Genomic DNA, 16,772 nt, shown 5'->3' with positions numbered 1-16,772 from the left:
CAAAATGGCCGCGGGAACTCTGGACCCAGGCTCTCTCTCCCAATTAGTAAGAACGCCTGGCCAATTTCGACATTTCGATGGCAAGGGAACAGTTTCTGCCATGATTGCATTTCGACGCATTCGTTTCCTTAAAAACTTTAGTGTAAGGACTGTGGCATTCTACTCTGTTGTTTCCAGTAGAAGCAGCTTGATTCTTTCTGCAAGTAGAAGATCACATGTTGGGCTGCTGTCGAAAAGACTTCAGGTGAAACCTTCCGTGGTTTAGCTTCTTCTTTTATTATTTCCAGCTGTTTCTTTTGCAATCAAATTGACCTCCTTTCAAACTTTTCACAACAATTTGAACAATTTCAGCTTGACCAAAGAAGGATTTCCCTGACAAGAGCGTTCAGTACCGAAAGGTTTGTATCCTGGTTTGTTCATTCCAATGTAAAATATTAGAATATGTTTTTTTGATTACTCCTACAATATGAAATTCTCCGTGCCTGTTTCTATGTCAGAGATAACTGAAAATTGCACTTTAATACTTTCAGCACCCTAGATGAGTTATCTTACCACAGTATCGCAGATGAGACACTGGATGCCATAGCTGAGTTATTTGATGACCTTGGTGAAAGCCCATCAAGCCCTGCTGACTATGATGTCCAGATGAGTGTGAGTGTCAATTGAGTTATTATAGATCAATGTTCATGTATTGCACAATCCAGTGGTTCACAAAGTGACTTAGCATTCACTTTCCTTAATGACATTTTTCTCCTGCAGAGAAAAGGTAAAAGGAACCAAGCATTTTTGGGGGTTATTTTCTTTTTTAAATTCCATCTACTACTTGAACCAGAATTGATCTATTTGGAAGTGTCGAATAATTTTAAAAAATGGCAGGGTGCTTTTCTCTTCAGCTGTTTATCACCTGTTTATTACCTTGTAATTCTTGTTAAAGTGTTGGACACAGAAACAAGAATTTGGGAAAATTCAAAACAAGAATCCAGAACAATATATTAGCTATTTCAGGAAACCATATCAATCACTTTGTTATCATTAAAAAAAAAAAACAACAATTAAACAATTTACAATCAATTAGTATCTCAGGGCTCACCATGTTCTTTTTTCTTATTAGGATGGAGTCCTTACAGTCAACTTGGGAGGTAAAATCATTTTGTTTTTATTACACAAATTAAAGATAATTCTCATCCTTGCCCAATATGCATATTCTTAAAAAATTCTTGAACTCCAAGTCTCTCGTCTGCCTTCTCTTTGAAGTGAGGTTTTTCCAAGTGATATCATTAAACTCTAAATTATCCCAGAGGTATCTGAGAACTAGCTTGAGACATATGTAAAGGGAAATGAGTCATATTATACATGTAATTGTTTGCTTAAAAAAAGAAGAGGTTTGATTTAATTGTGTTCTTTCAGCTGGACGTGGTACCTATGTGATCAACAAACAAAGCCCTAACAAACAAATATGGTTGTCCTCTCCAACAAGGTAAACAAGAGACATTTACTCTAGGTCTACCTTTTCACTCTACTTGTACAAACTTACTTTTCTCAGCTTTTTTCATCATGCACTTCTTTTTTAAACTTTTTGGAGATTACTCAGAATTGTTAAAATTCTGTCTATTCTGTTAAATTTCAGTGGTCCCAAGAGGTATGATTTCAAAGATGGTTCCTGGATATATACACATGATGGTGTTTATCTTCATGATCTTTTATCATCAGAGATTTCTGTGGCACTTGGACATGAAGTGGACTTTACTTCACTAACATATGGTGGAGCAGATGGAAAGCTTAGTTGATAAAGAAAATTAACCAATAAAAAGCTAGGCATTCATTTTCCCAAGTTAGCTCACAATAATTACTACATAAAGACCATTACAGCTTGGAAATCATCTTTATTTATGGCAATGTTAAAAACTTCTAAATTATCCAAAGCCTGTTATCTAATATTAACACAGAATGTTTGAAAAATGTGCTGAGGAGTAATACTCAACAATTAAGTTTCAACTCAATTATTTTGAACTTAAGAGCCAAGATTGTAAAAGACTCTACTGGTAGTAAGGGTAATCAGATAATTTTTCCACAAAAATGTCAACAGAGAAAGTGCTTATGTGCAAATTGAATTTGCCTTTATCATAAAAAGTGATGGTATTTTCTTACAAAAATAACTTGTATTGAGCTTAGATTCATTTAGTACTCAAGTCCTGGAGACTATTCCTTGCAATAGTTTTGTCATTTTCTCTTTTCTTTTAAAGAATGTAATCTTTATACTTAAGTTGTTTTTAATTTTGAAATTTCATCTCTGCATCTGATGATATTAACTAAAACACAGTGTTTGATGTCTCTTGTATCATGAACATTGTGTATGGTTCTAATTAGAACAAATGCTAAACAGTGCAGAGTCAATGTGACCATGCTTTTCATCGTCAAATGGTTGGTATCCCTGTAGTCTTGCTATTCTGAGAGGTTCAAAGAGTGGAGAAGGGAATGAGTCCCAGTCATACCAACCCCAACCTAGAGACAAAAACCAAGCAAATAAATAATTAACAACTTATATCACTTCTACAGACTCTTACTTTGTTTATTGTACTGTGTAGGTACTAAGTGACTGATTGCTTATGCAAGGATAACAATAATGAGTTTTGAAAATGGGAAATGCAGAGGGTTAGTGGTGGATTAAGTGGCCTGGGTTCAAGAAGTGGCTGGGTTGCTGCATTGTGTTCTTGGTTAAGACACTTAGGTCTGATTATTTAAACAAAGCTTAACTGTTGTTTAACAAAGCTGTGTCCTAAAAAATCCCTCAATTTAGCTGAACCTTTTATCTAACCATCTATTTATGTGAACAGCCCCAAGAGGGCTGAAAGCTAACAGTGGAATTTAACTTATAGAGAAAGCCTGAGGCCCACTGATTACGTAAAACTGTGGTTTGGGTAAGACCTCCTGCAAACTGATGCAGAAACTGGACAAAAATTGGGGGTAACCTTCAGAAGGAATGACATTCTGTTCATCGCAAAAAGAGAGACATAAGTCCAAGCTTTGTGTTACATAAACTGATATAAGCTCTGGCAGGGTTTGCTTTCTAGCTGAAGAGTAGATGTTTTCTTTCTCCCCTCACCTTCACACTTGTCTGGTTCCAGGTTCTTTGGTTCTTTTGCCTGGCTGTTATCAATTTCTCCTTTCATGAAAATTGTTATGTAATGGTAATCCTCTTCAGGAACGACTGCATTTACTACAGTTCCAAATGAAACATTCTTAATCTTCAGTCCAGTTTCCTCTAATGTTTCTCTTGCTGCACATTCAGACCATTCTTCACTGTTGATAAATTCAGAAAACTTGATGCGATCATTGCTGGCTGAGTGATAAATTAAAGAATCCTTACACAGGTTAATGTTGGAAACTGAGTCAAAGTTCTCCTTGGTGCCAGAATTTATGAAAATTCCTTGAAAAGCAGATATTTTAGATGTTTTGTGAAGTGTTACCTTGCTATATTCTCATGTAAATATATCTCTTAATGAAAATCTTGATTGTATCCATGTTAAACTATCTCTAGGTCAAAGAAAAATCCAAGTGAAAGCTTCTTTATAATATATCTTTATGGGATGGACTATTCCAAAAGCAATGGTCGATGAGTGAAAGAGTAAGAAAGATTAACATTTTAAAAGTATAGACAGGAAGTACTTGAGGATAAACCAATGCATTGACTCTCCAACTCATTTTGCTTGGTGCACAAATTTGAGGTGAAATTTTTAGTCTGCTTATTATTCCCAGGCCCTTCCCCACCCTTCCTGCTTCCCACCGTACCCCCAACCCCCACCCCCGTCTGAAGTTCTTTTAGGGCTCTCTACCTCACCAACTGGCATGCGCTGTAAAACCAAATTCTCAAGGGAGAGGTCCATTTCAAACCAATGGTTGACGCATTTTTAACTACATCTCCCACTAAAACGGAATCAGCACATCTCATTGCGTAGGCAGGATGGCAGATAATAACTTACATAATTGTGTATTTTGCAATTACCGGTAATTTATAACATAAAGTAATATTTCTCACCCAAATTCCAAATGTCCTCCAGGTAACCCATACTTCCCACTTCCTGATGAGCCTTTTCTCTGTCCAACTATGACACAGTTAGGGTGATCAGATGAGATTATAAACACCCCAACACCGACACCGACTTTACGTCGAGCGCTTTTGTCCGCCATCTTTGAAGTTGGCGCGAAATAAGAGTCGCAAGAGATCTGGGAACTGCTTAGAAACGCGCCTGCAAGATTTTGTATTTGAGACACAAAGATGGACGACTACGAGATGATAATTTTGCAATGATTTAGGAGAAGTAGTAAGCAAAAATGCCGATACAGGTGAAGGACTACGTTTGGGAGGAAACAGATGAAACGGTTTCGATTACTGTTCCTTTGAAAGGAGTGCCGTCAAATCGAGTGGATATTTTTTCAATTGACGATTATATCAAGGTTAGTTGTGAATGTGTGCAGTCTGTCAAGATAGATTGAAATGGGAAGAGTTCCCAATGTCACATTTTATTGAAGAGAAAATATTAATAGAGTATCGCCCATAGGCTAGCTATCCTCCGTATATCTTTGAAGTCTGCCTGTTCGGTGAAGTCGAAGATACTAAGAGTAAGGCAACATTTGGCAGTGGAGTTGTCAAGTTTCAATTATTAAAGAAGAGCTCATCCAAATGGAATCAGTTACATGCATCAGAATCAGAGGACAAAGAATTCATGAGAAAGAAACGAGAGGAAGCTGTTGGTAAGGCGCATGAGAGAGCTGAAAAAGAAATACAAAGAAAAGCAGCTGAGAAACGAGAACAAGAAAAATTGACACTTCAAGAACAGATGAAGGTTTGGTGTATTGAAATTCTGTAGAGATAGCGATCATGCATAGCACTAGTTTTCCTTTGAACTGATTTTAGAGCAGTTTGGTCTGAAATGACGTGCATGATTTCCAAATGCCCTGTGCAAGTCCAATGTAAGATCACAAGTATAATTTGAGACCAAAATTAATCAACACAGAGTTCTAGTGTCTCTTTATTAACAAAAGACTAAAACTTCTTGTGTTTGTGTAAATGTCAGCTGGAACAGGAAGAAAGAGCTCGAATAGATGCCATAAAGGAAGAAGAACGTAAAAAGGCAACTGAGGCCATTGAAAGATGGAAAGAAAATCAAAAATTGCAGCCTACAAGCATAGAAGAAGAGAAAGTCGCTTCGAACAGTAATGTAAATCAATATGAAGACACCAACATGTCTGCAACAAAAGCTGACCTAGAGGTGGGAGAGTATCAAGAGCCACTTCCAAAACCAGCTACAAAGAAACTGGCTCCTTACAACAAAGAAAGGACAAATGGTACAACTGTCAATTTTTATGGTGTTACCCGCTACAAAATTAAGGGAATTGGTAGAAAATGAAGGTAGCTTTTTAAACCTTCTCATAATCTCTTGTTTCCTTTTCTTTGAGATCTTTTGTTTACAAACCATGCACATGTATTTATTTGAATGATACTCTTTAGTTACCTTGCTCCAGTTTGTTGTTCTGACAATGTAGTCTCCATCTTTAGAAAAAAAGAAAGACTTCCTTGAAAAGACAGTTCCAGAACCAAGGGCATCTGGCTCCATTTCAGTGTCATTCACTCCTCGTGTTTTCAAAACAGCTGCAAGAGAATCCAAAGCACCAGAAGAAGAAGAGGTAACTCATCTTTATTGTTAGTTTAATCTGTAAGTCACAATCTTCCTCCAGTTTTTATTTTTGTTTGTGTGTGATTGCTTCTACTCCAGTTTCTTATGATAATCATGTAATGTTCATTGAGAAGCTATTCTACTGTGTACAGCTCTTAACTCTGAAACAGACCATCCACCACCACACCCCACCCCTTCCTCCTCTGCTTCTCAGGTCTTGCATTGGTCTAAGCATCTCACATTTCATAGTATAGGGTGTGAGATGAAAATTAATGAAATACTTCCAATTAAAGAGTTGACCCTTAACTTAGGGATCAGACATTTGACACCATCAGAATTTGTGAGGATCCAATCCTTTCTGTTCAGTGGTTAAACATGAAGATTTGTTTTTGTTCATAGTGGCTGAAAAAGATGGCTGGTGCAAGCCGAAAAACAGATACTACCAACACTGATGCTGTTGATATGGAAGAAATGAACCCAGTGTGGTTAAAAGACAAAGGAATGTGAGTTTGCTTCCTTTACACCCCAACATCAGTATAGTTACATATTCTCCAGACTGTCCTCTAGATATTTCCTATGGATTTTGAATGAGAATTTGTATAAAAATCCAGAGCTTCTTTAATCAGTGATCATTCTCTTAATTCTCATGACTTTGTTGTTTGATTCAGCCATGATTCTGTTAGGGAGAAAATTAAAAGACAATCACTTCTGGGGCTAAAAGGGTTACAATGAAGACAGGGTAAATGATATCTTAACTGGTATAAAACATACAACAAAAATGGTCAAATGAGCAAAGAAAAGAAAGGAAGAAAAGAACAAACTTCATCACAGGAGGGAAGTATGATCAGAGCATATCACTGTGGAATGTTTTGAAAACAAATCCATAGGTATCACAACAACCCACATGAGCTCAAAGCTGAAATTAAGCAAACACCCTGAAGCTAGTGCAAATGATCAAAACTGCTGAATATTACTTATCTGAATTTTTTCCTTTTACTTTTAACATTCATTAAGTCAAATTTTATTGAACTTAAAAAGTACTTTAAAAGTACTAACTCCGTTCAGTGAATCAAATTTATAGTGAAATTTCTCTTAATTTTATGTTTTTGACGTTCCGTTGACAGTGGGTTTTACAAGGCTGGAAACTTTGTAGCAGCTATCAATGCATTCACAGCAGCCATCGTACTGGATGACTCAATACCATCGTATCCTTTAATTGAAGAAAACTAGTTTGCTATCACACTCTTTCCCAGTCCCAAACCGTCTGTTACCTTTCTCTCCTTAGCTCAGTTCAAAAGAGGAGCTCAAAAAACAGTTCTCAGAATACTTCCCCATCTCATATTTGATATCAATTAGTTGTAAGGAGGAAAGCTTTGCGAGAGAGATTGAAACGCTTTCTGGAAGAACTACTTAGATATAAAGACTATGAACTCACTATTTTCGCAAATCACCCAAAGATAAACTTACCCCGGTCTTAGAAAAAGTTCAAAGATAAGAATAAGACAAGTTCACCAAAATATTAAGATCGTAACAAATTAAAAAAGAGCACCGTATCATCTTAATGCGAGAAAACGTTGGACATAGGGGAGAAGGGAAACGGTGGCCGAGGAAGAAAAAAGATTCGCCTTGTTTTTGTATTTTTTTTTTTATCACGTCTTTTTCGTCAGTTGTTGAACTACTTGTTACACAAATAAGAACGCCTTTTAATGAAAAGAAATATAATCACGAGTGTTTTTGTAACTTGGATGCGACAACTTAGACAAATACGGGGTGTAGCAAAATACTCGGATGAAAATGAGATTCTCTCCTTGACTTTGTGAAGGTTATACTCTAACCGTGCTGCATGTCATCTTCAATTGAAACAGTACAAAGAGTGCATTCAAGACTGTACAAGTGTAAGATTCTCTTCAAATTTTCAGCTTCTATTTTTTAGTACAAAGTGAGTTTTATTTCATTTGAGTTTACTTCTGATGACGTTCGTTCCACAGTCACTAGAACTCCTTGTTCCTCCGGTTCCGGCCAATTGTGCTTCCAGATGTAAAGCGCATGTCAGACGAGGCACCGCGTACATGCAATTACAAGAATACGTGCTCGGTGGGTGAACGGGTTTTCATTACGGTTTTCATATAACCTCGGAAATTATAGTAAACTTGGAAAAGTCTGATCGTAATTTACACTTGAATGATTAAACAAGAAAGGGCTCCATTATTCGCCAGTGTTTGGGATTTCTGACGTTATAGTTTTTGTGTATTATGCACGCCTTTTTTTGTGTGTGTAACGAAAGCTTTTTGAAGAAATCGTTTGGTTAAAGTGCGAGGTCGTGTTATAAATCATTGCATAGACTGCCACTAAGCAGATGATTCGGTCACAGAATAACAGTGTACAGCCGCCCTTAAAGAAAAAAATTAAGGAGTTGACAGACCCTAAAAGAGCACCAGCTTTCGCAGTAGCAACTCTGACATATCTTTTAAATGGGTTATCAGCTTTTTTCTTTTTTGTTTTGTTTTGTTTTGTTTTTTCATTGAACGTGAAACAACATCAGAACAGAGATTAGAAGAATTTTGCAGTAGGAAGGCCCCAAACATGAGTATCGACCTTGGTTTCATTTTCTTTGTTTTCTTAATTTATTTTCTTTCAGCTCTTCAAGACTATGAATCAGCTCTCAAGCTTGACCCTAAAAACGTAGACCTGAAGAACGACTCAGAGAGAATAAGAAAGATCATTCAAGGCTCCACATAGCTTCAGAATAAATTATGTCATCGAATGATGATGAAAAAGTCGCACTTTCTGTAAGAGTCTGATGCTTTCGGTCTGAGGAATAGACCACTTTGATGAGCGAATGAATCTTAGACCTGAAATTCAACAATGGACAGCGATTTGTGCATTAAATTATTTGTACAGGGTTAAACTGCTCTATGACTTAGCTGAAGCATACGCAATGTTGAAAAAATCAATGAAAAATTTAAATTTAAAGTATCTCAGCAACCATTGATGTTTTGGAAAAGGTGAAAATTCCACCGACAGATCACCTCACCGTTCGCTTTATCCCGAGATCAAGACTCGAGAAATCAAAGAAATACAAAATATGTGATTCTTTTTACTGTACCAGTGTGCTTTCTTCCCCTCAATAGAATGTCAATTTTAATAAAGAAAAATGCCCATTCAAACTCTGAAAATTGTGACAGTATTTTTACTCTTACTAAAGAGGACAAGACGTGAAAACAACTTTTTTTATATACAGAAACTCTTCCAACCGCAAAATAGTTTACGCATGCCAAACAGTTTTATGCTCATTTTCACTAAAGTGCGTCCAATTACCGAGCCTTTCTTGCCGAAACTGTGACTCTTTCCGGAGTAAGCTTGAAGAAAAGGTTCAAACTCTCATTTTTGTGGCTAACAACCGTGTAACATCTCCAGTATTGAGTTTCTACTCATTAGACGTTTGCCTTAAATACCTGAGGTACTTTTCAAGTTAGACTACGAGCAGTCCCTCCTTTCGGGCGAAGTCCGTCGCGCGAGTCAGAAAAAATTAGTGGAAAAAAAATTGATGTGCTTTTTTTTTCTTTTCCGCTTTTTGACTTGCACAAGGAATCCGCCGAAAAGGAGGGACTAAAAGTGTGGTCAGAATGGTAATTTTGCGGCGAGGTTTATGGAAAAATACATGCTGTAGTACAAGACGTAGTTATCCAGATTTTAGTACCCAGTCCCAAATGAAGGAAAAGAAGAATCAAAATGGAGGGACGCTCAAAACGATACAAAAAGATTGATTTTTTGGGAGAAGGACAGGTACATAATGAATTTAGTCATGCGATTAGATACCTAATGATAACTTTTAAATGTTTCCCTTTGTTTGTGGTTTAGTTCGCCACTGTATACAAGGCTGAAGACCAGGAAACTCATGCGATTGTGGCAGTGAAAAAGGTGCGTAGTACTACACGCAGAAATATGTCGTTCTTAGGGCTATCAACAACTAGACAAATCTTAGTTATCGTTTCACTTTTATCACTTGATTTAAAAGGTAAAAGACTCATAGATGGGAAGATATTGCAGTTATAGCTACTAGTCAGGGGCTCTTAAAGAAGAAAACATTTTTCTGAATGTTCGGGAATGAATCTATCGGATACTTTGTTGATTTTGACGCTGGAAGAAGCTTGAAATTGTCAGGCCTCTTTCCTCAATTTATTTTTATCTGCAGAGCATTTTCGAGGATCACTTCCTTACTTGTAGGACGTCTACTGCTGTATTGCTTGTCCGATAATTGATTGGTCACCGTTGCGGTTTTTAATACCCTGCATAATAATTTTATGTTCCTTGCAGATCAAACTTGGTCAGAGGAGTGAGGCAAAAGATGGTAAGTACATCAATAGTAGCAACTCTTAAGAAGATCGAAGATCAGATTTTCCAAACTAAAAAGTGCCTAATATTTTTGCTCATCATCACTCATGGTCTTGAGTGAAATTTTCCTCTGGCATAACCTTGGACAACCCCCTCCCCCCTCCCACCCTCCTCCCTTATACCATCTCTCTTTTCTCTCAATGATCCATGTGAAGAGAAGTTGACAACTAGTTGCTGAAAGAAAACTATTAGATGTGTTAAAAACCATCAAGTGTTGTTTGCTTTTCAGGAATCAACAGAACTGCATTGCGAGAAATCAAACTTTTACAAGAGCTGAGGCATCCAAACATAATTGGGGTAAAAGAACATTAAATTCTCTCAACTCGACATTAGCTATATGTTTTAAATACACTATTAATACATTGCTATTATTAATTGTTTTTATGCTTTGCATAAAATTTTGGCATTGTTGTTTCCAAGTAGTTTAAATTTCTTCAGCCCCAGATGTCATTCATCAAGATAGCTATAGAATAGAACATCAGATTAAGCAGGATTTTCAGTCCAGTTCTGCAGAGCCCATGGTCTTTTTAGGATCTTATATTAGCACCAAACACATATAATTTTCTCCTTGTTGTATCTTCACAGCTTCTTGATGTATTTGGTCACAAGTCCAACATCAGTCTTGTATTTGACTTCATGGAAACAGATCTAGAGGTAATTTAGTATTAAAGCGACCCTATACATTAGCCTTTTTTTTGTCTAATTTGTGGGTTCAGTAAAAATATCATTGGAAAAAAAGTAACAGTTTATTTTAACTTTGAATTATGTATTTACCATTATTTCAGGTTATAATAAAAGATACAAGTATTGTACTAAGCCCAGCAAATGTCAAAAGCTATATGATAATGACATTGCAAGGTTTGGAATATCTTCACATGAACTGGATCCTTCATAGGGTAAATATACAAAGGAATAGTTTGCTTGAATGAACAAAGACCTGTATGAACTAGCTGTTGCTTGAAAGTATCAGGCAATTCACCATTGACTGACAAACCTGAGTATAGCTTATGGTGGAAAAAAGTGTCATTTAACTCATCATGTTTTTACTTCAACTTTGCAGCTTCTTCTGCAGTATTTTTATCTTCATATTTCCATTTATAGCCATAGCCAAAAGATTTGATAAGCTTAGAATAGCTAGGAACTTGATGTGAATTTTTTTCTAAGATATTAACCCTTTACTCCTTAACATCAGTATGCATATTCTCCATACTACTCCCTAGACATTTCCTAGGGTTTTGACAAGGAGAATTTGTTCAACAATCAAGATCTTCCTTAGTTGGTGATCATCTCCTTAATTCTCATGACCTTAATGTTTGATTCAGGGCTGATGTTGTAAGGAGAAATTAGATGTTAGTCACTCTCAGGGGTTAAAGGGTTAAGAAAGGAACATTATAGATGAAATAAGTGTTAAAAGGGAAAGATTCACAGACCTCAAACATGTGGTTATAACTGCTGTTCATGTTTGCATTGTTTACCCTCAGGATATGAAACCAAATAATTTGTTGATTGATGATAAAGGAGTTTTGAAGATTGGTGATTTTGGACTTGCCAGATCTTTTGGAAGTCCCACAAAGGTGTATACTCATCAAGTAGTGACAAGGTCAGGACTGTTGAATCAATTTTTTTTTCACAGAGTTTTTGATTGAGATCTGAAATACCCAGCAATACAACTATTTCTTCAATCTTGTTTGTTGATGTAGCACTCCATAAAGGGTTGCAAAGACTTTGGTGACTCATTCTTCTTTTCATATCTTTTGCAGGTGGTATCGTCCCCCCGAGCTTCTGTTTGGAGCAAGAATCTATGGTACAGGTGTGGATATATGGGCTGTTGGTTGCATCTTGGCTGAGCTTCTTCTGCGGGTGAGTGAATTTTTCTGTAGGTCAACAAATATTAATTTATTAATTTTAAAAGGCAAGTTATAGCTTTGATAATTAAATATGTGACTATCCTTAATTTGATATCATACAATGTGTCACTTTGAATAGTTCTTCCCATTTATTTCTTTTCTGTTGCAGCTTATTAAATAAGTTATAACAAGAAGTTTTTTCTTCAGTTTGTGCAATGATTTGCTTAAGTTTTGCTTGTGAAAATTCTAAAACATTTTTCTCTCCCTGTTTATCATTTAGGTTCCCTTTTTACCAGGTAGTTCTGATTTAGATCAACTCAGCAGAATATTTGAAACTCTTGGTACTCCATCAGAAGATTCCTGGCCAGTGAGTAACATTCAGATTCATTTAATCACAATACAATATTTGTTATTGATCTTCTCCTATAGGGGATATTCAGGGACAATACAATGCAATAAAAAGCAAAAACAGTTAAAGGAAAATTGGCTAGATGTTAACCCAGTGGGCTCTAATATTTTTTCTTTTTTTTTTCTATGTTAAAAAAATCATATATTTCTTATCTACCCAAGGGTGTCACATCTTTACCAGACTATGTGGAATTTAAGAAATTCCCAGGGATTCCTTTAAAGGACATATTTTCTGCTGCTGGTGATGACCTTTTGGATATGCTTGACAGATTACTGGATTGCAATCCTGCTGGCAGAGTAAATGCAACTCAGGTAAATTTTCCAAAAATGCTTTAAAATCCACTTGTCTGGCACAAACTGAGAACATCGTTTTAGCTGGTAATGGCTCATATGCTTTGGTGAATGATCAAAACTGTAAACCAATTGGTCAAGATTTAAGTCCTGCCAGCTGTTGTGTTAGTAATGATACACCATTCTAATGCTCCACTCACCATGAAGTAAAAGTGGCAATGGCAGTGAGGGGTTGATGAACTGGGATCTCAACAAGGATGTCGCTGGTAAGGCCTGGGTGTAAGAGAACCCCCTCCCCTCCCCTCCCCTCCCTCTTGTGTGAGAAAGTGATAAAATTATGATTTTAGAACAACTTGCATGCTCCTGAAGTCCTGTAAAAATGCTGGTGATGATTAACCATCCTGTTAAGAATTTCTGACCGCACCCCACTTCACATCAGAAGAAGTGAGACAATGAACTCAGCTAGATGGTCACTTAGCTTGTGGATATACTTTTGCATCAAACTTCTTAAAAAGAATTATTGATTCCCTCCAGGCTCTGAAGATGCCATACTGTTCCAACAAACCCGTCCCTACGCCTGGGCACCTACTGCCACGCCCTAAGATATCGGCACCCGCAGGTAGTAAAAAGGAGGAGGAAAACTCGTTGAAAAGGAAAATGGTTGATTCAATGGCTGATTCAGGTGATAATCATGAAGATGTTAGTTAACTAGTGTATGTTATGTGATATTCTCCAAAGTATTCTTGGATCATTTCCCCAAAGACCAGACACATGAAGGCTGGTTTCTTCCTGATTGCCGAGATTAGCGTATCATTTGATTTTTAAGCTCCTTTCATTTACTTCATTTAGAAATTCCTATAAAACGTCTGGTTGATCCAGGACTTTGACCAATTTTAAACGATCTTTTGCATGCAAAATTGTTCCGTGTAAAAAAGGAAGCATCGGGCCGTCACCATCTCTGAAAAGTAGCACATAAGCGCTGAATTAAGCAGGAGTCCTTTATTAGCTGAATGTGTTATTTTTGCTCTTTCATTTTCTAGGAACTATCAGAGCAAAAAAGCTGGTATTCTAGTGTGATTTCCGTCAAAGGCAAAGAATTATCCATTTATTGTTTCCCAAGTTGTACGAACCACGTTCCAGCGTGGCAAACTCTCGTTTAGGGATTTTTATGTTGTGTGATATTTGACACGAAACGACCGACGAGGAGGACATCAACCACGCTATGGCCATTGGCTAAGCGTTCTTTCAGTTCAGGATGGCCCTCAAAAGAGCAAGTTGAACGATGATCATGGAGAGCGTACAATTATGTCCTCGCAACCGAAGTTTCGGAGGTAAACTTTGACAGTTGCGCATGCTAAGCGAAACTGTCGTTGAAAGTACCCTATTCACGAACACCAGTTCACAAGAACATCTAACTCAAGGAAAGCGCCACTGTCCCTTTTTCATGATAGTGCCAGTCTCCCGCTCGTGCGTATCAAAAAAGGGGAACCACAGGGGAGGAGTCGGCCCAAAATTTCGCTTTGAGAGTGACATTACGTTCACCCGAAAAATGGTCAACTGTTTAAAAAAAATGGCGCATATTATCGGTAGAGTTAAGTAGAGACGTGAAGCTCTCGTGTTGATTTTGGAATTGAGAAGTGCTCGCTGTATGTTGATGCAAGCTATGGTACTCATAAATGTACATACCGTAGATGAAAAAACGAATCGACGTCAACATTTAATTTAAGAAAGATATAGAAACGTGTGTGTAGACATGTAACAAAGAAAAAAAAAACCCTAGTTACTGAAGGAAGTAATTCTCTCAGTTTTATATATTGTTAGGATCATCAATTTCTGAAGATCGAAAATGGTGGTCTCTGCAAATCAAGTCTTCCATAAAACGCAATGGATTAAATGAACGAGTTGCCAGTAATCGGATCCTTATGTTTGCGTACAGAATTCTGGGTTCGCCACGAGGCAAACACTGCAACTCGCTAGAAGGAAATGTTTGGCGAAAGGTTATTCCGACGACCAAAAGAACGATTTTGGAGAGAGGTGGTTGCTTTTTCGCCGCTGTTTTATCATTAACTTGTCTTCATGCGTGCGCAATGTGTGTTGTGAATTTGACATCGCGTAATGGTATCGAATTTAGAAAAACTAACTATAAATTGCCAAGAAATAACTCGACAAAGCCTTGTTAGTCTTATGGACGTGTTTTAAGTCTACCTCTATCTTTTTTTGTGGCTTGGTTATACAACAGAGCGCTGGAAATCTGCTTAAAGCTGAACCCTTTCTTTTGTGACGATGGGTAGGTACAAATGGGTCGCCTAAGGAGCGATGAACAACTGATTACATGTCCACAGTTTCTGCCGAGGTTCCCGTGATCTTGCTTTTCCTGGCAAGATCCTCCAAGAAGTTCGAGAAGAGAAGTTGCAGCTCAAAGACTTGGATTTTTCTCAAACAAAGTATCACTTGACCAAGGGATTTCCTCATTTTTTTCATAAGTTATTTCATCCTTTCAGAGAACAACAACTCGGTAAAGACAATTTCCATCTCTGGTGACAACGACCTCTCTCCTTTAGGGAGTGTATTTTCACACGTCGTAATTTGTCTATTTAATACGTTAACAAGTATAAAAACAGACTGTTCACGTAGAAATACAACTGAAAAGACTGAAATGAGTCATTTCCTAGCAATTTATTGCTAATTTGAAATATTTCGAGACCATTACACGATGACGATTCTACAATTAATCATAACCATTACAGTTTCCTCACATGTGATTGGTGCATCAGCTGCTCTATATTTCACTAATCAATTTGTAAAGTTGTAATCGGAAAGTGTAATCGGACTGTTGGCTGTAATCGGACACCTGTAGGCGGAAAGTTGAAGCAGCCAATCATACTAATTCCACTCAGCTGAATCCACCAATCACAGAATTGATCGCAATAACCACTTACCCTAAAAAAAAAAAAAAAAAAAAAAAAATGGGAAATTTCCTAATTTTTTTGCTTTAGACATTGTCCCTACTGGATATGTCCCCACTCGTGATTGTCAAATCGGACTCCCGCTTCGTGGTCCTCCGATTTTGTTAATCACTCGTATGATTACAGAACGAATTGGACTCCACTCGGTCCTATTACCATTATAAATCCTATGCAAGGAGAGAAGACTGTCGGTCTATTTTAAAGCATATTTCGTGGTAATTATGACAAAAACTTACACTTCCCTCGTATCGACATTATCTTCGCCAATTTATGATGAAACTGCGGCGAAAAAGCGATAATCCCTCTCCAAAATCATTTTTTCGGACGTCGAAACAACCTTTCGCCATATCCAAGGCGAGTTGCAATGTTTGCCCCGCGGTGATCCCAGAAACCTGTGCGCAAACGCAAGGATCCGATTACTGGCAACTCATTCATTGTTAATCAAAGGAAGTAACGACAACCCTTGCAGATAAACCCCTTTCATAAACACCTGTCATATTGTCCAATCCCAAACCTACTACGCGTTGGAATATTTTGCGTTGGAAAGTTTTCACTCAATGATCCCGATCCCGTCTCCAGAAAAGGCCGTGTTTCTACATGAATAGGGGTGAAGATGTAACCAGGCCTTTTTCTTGTCTTTCATGGTGGGCAATTGGGAGGAAGAGAGGAAATCCGCGCAACGTTCTGTTGAGCTCTGGGAAGCAATTGCAATTGATATAGTATGGAGGATGAGTGAGAGCAGGACAGCTTTTCCCACACTGACGCGTAACTTGCGTAACAAGAACCAAATTAATCTCGAACCCAGATCCTAACGTCTAATAGTAACTGAAATTTCTTGGCAGTGTGAGGTCTGGGTACGAGATTAGGATCGGACATGAAGGTTAGGTTACTGAGTAGGAGAATCATAAAATCCAACAATTGAAAAATAATTCGAGAAAACAAGAAAATAAAATGTCAATTTTCTTTTACTGACCACAGTAACTCTCGTTCTTCGACATGCACCATGTTCCAATTGCTCGAGCAACTGATGACGCACACAATTACGTACGTCGCGCTATTAATGAAGTGAATTTAATTTTAACAGAGAACTGTATTTTAGGTGAGTGACTGGTAAGAGCGGCTTTCAAAAGTGACAGCGAATAGAGAAAAGGTGACAAGAAAAGGATTTGTTACTTAGGCCAAGATTCCAT

General features: G+C 37.4%; 4 protein-coding genes across 4 annotated transcripts; 3 read left to right on the top strand and 1 right to left on the bottom strand.

The window, feature by feature from the left end:
• Window positions 1-4: 4 nt before the first annotated feature.
• Window positions 5-2,897, top strand: LOC131785156 (frataxin, mitochondrial-like). Its single transcript, XM_059101998.2, has 6 exons — window positions 5-244; window positions 352-398; window positions 531-651; window positions 1,112-1,139; window positions 1,408-1,477; window positions 1,628-2,897. Exons 1-6 carry the CDS (start codon window positions 5-7, stop codon window positions 1,785-1,787), a joined length of 666 nt encoding a protein of 221 aa, XP_058957981.2. The 3' UTR covers window positions 1,788-2,897.
• LOC131785172 (nucleotide triphosphate diphosphatase NUDT15-like) lies at window positions 2,360-4,219 on the bottom strand. Its single transcript, XM_059102012.2, has 3 exons — window positions 4,037-4,219; window positions 3,104-3,300; window positions 2,360-2,502 (listed from the first exon to the last, which is right to left on the bottom strand). The coding sequence occupies exons 1-3, from the start codon at window positions 4,186-4,188 to the stop codon at window positions 2,360-2,362; spliced, it is 492 nt and encodes a 163-aa protein (XP_058957995.1). The 5' UTR covers window positions 4,189-4,219.
• A 31-nt stretch (window positions 4,220-4,250) lies between these two features.
• LOC131785145 (dynein axonemal assembly factor 4-like) lies at window positions 4,251-8,830 on the top strand. Its single transcript, XM_059101988.2, has 9 exons — window positions 4,251-4,455; window positions 4,560-4,844; window positions 5,076-5,346; window positions 5,558-5,685; window positions 6,075-6,178; window positions 6,800-6,880; window positions 7,498-7,570; window positions 7,664-7,769; window positions 8,314-8,830. Exons 1-9 carry the CDS (start codon window positions 4,333-4,335, stop codon window positions 8,412-8,414), a joined length of 1,272 nt encoding a protein of 423 aa, XP_058957971.2. The 5' UTR covers window positions 4,251-4,332; the 3' UTR covers window positions 8,415-8,830.
• A 550-nt stretch (window positions 8,831-9,380) lies between these two features.
• LOC131784417 (cyclin-dependent kinase 7-like) lies at window positions 9,381-16,511 on the top strand. The gene is made up of 12 exons (XM_059101234.2): window positions 9,381-9,461; window positions 9,537-9,596; window positions 9,993-10,026; window positions 10,300-10,367; window positions 10,656-10,724; window positions 10,856-10,966; window positions 11,552-11,670; window positions 11,831-11,930; window positions 12,198-12,284; window positions 12,488-12,637; window positions 13,151-13,298; window positions 13,657-16,511. The coding sequence occupies exons 1-12, from the start codon at window positions 9,408-9,410 to the stop codon at window positions 13,686-13,688; spliced, it is 1,032 nt and encodes a 343-aa protein (XP_058957217.1). The 5' UTR covers window positions 9,381-9,407; the 3' UTR covers window positions 13,689-16,511.
• Window positions 16,512-16,772: the final 261 nt, after the last annotated feature.

Source organism: Pocillopora verrucosa, chromosome 4, assembly GCF_036669915.1.
Source record: "Pocillopora verrucosa isolate sample1 chromosome 4, ASM3666991v2, whole genome shotgun sequence".
Lineage (NCBI taxonomy): Eukaryota > Metazoa > Cnidaria > Anthozoa > Scleractinia > Pocilloporidae > Pocillopora > Pocillopora verrucosa.
The sequence above is the reverse complement of the archived record's forward strand: the minus strand, read 5'-3'. Positions and strand labels throughout refer to the sequence as shown.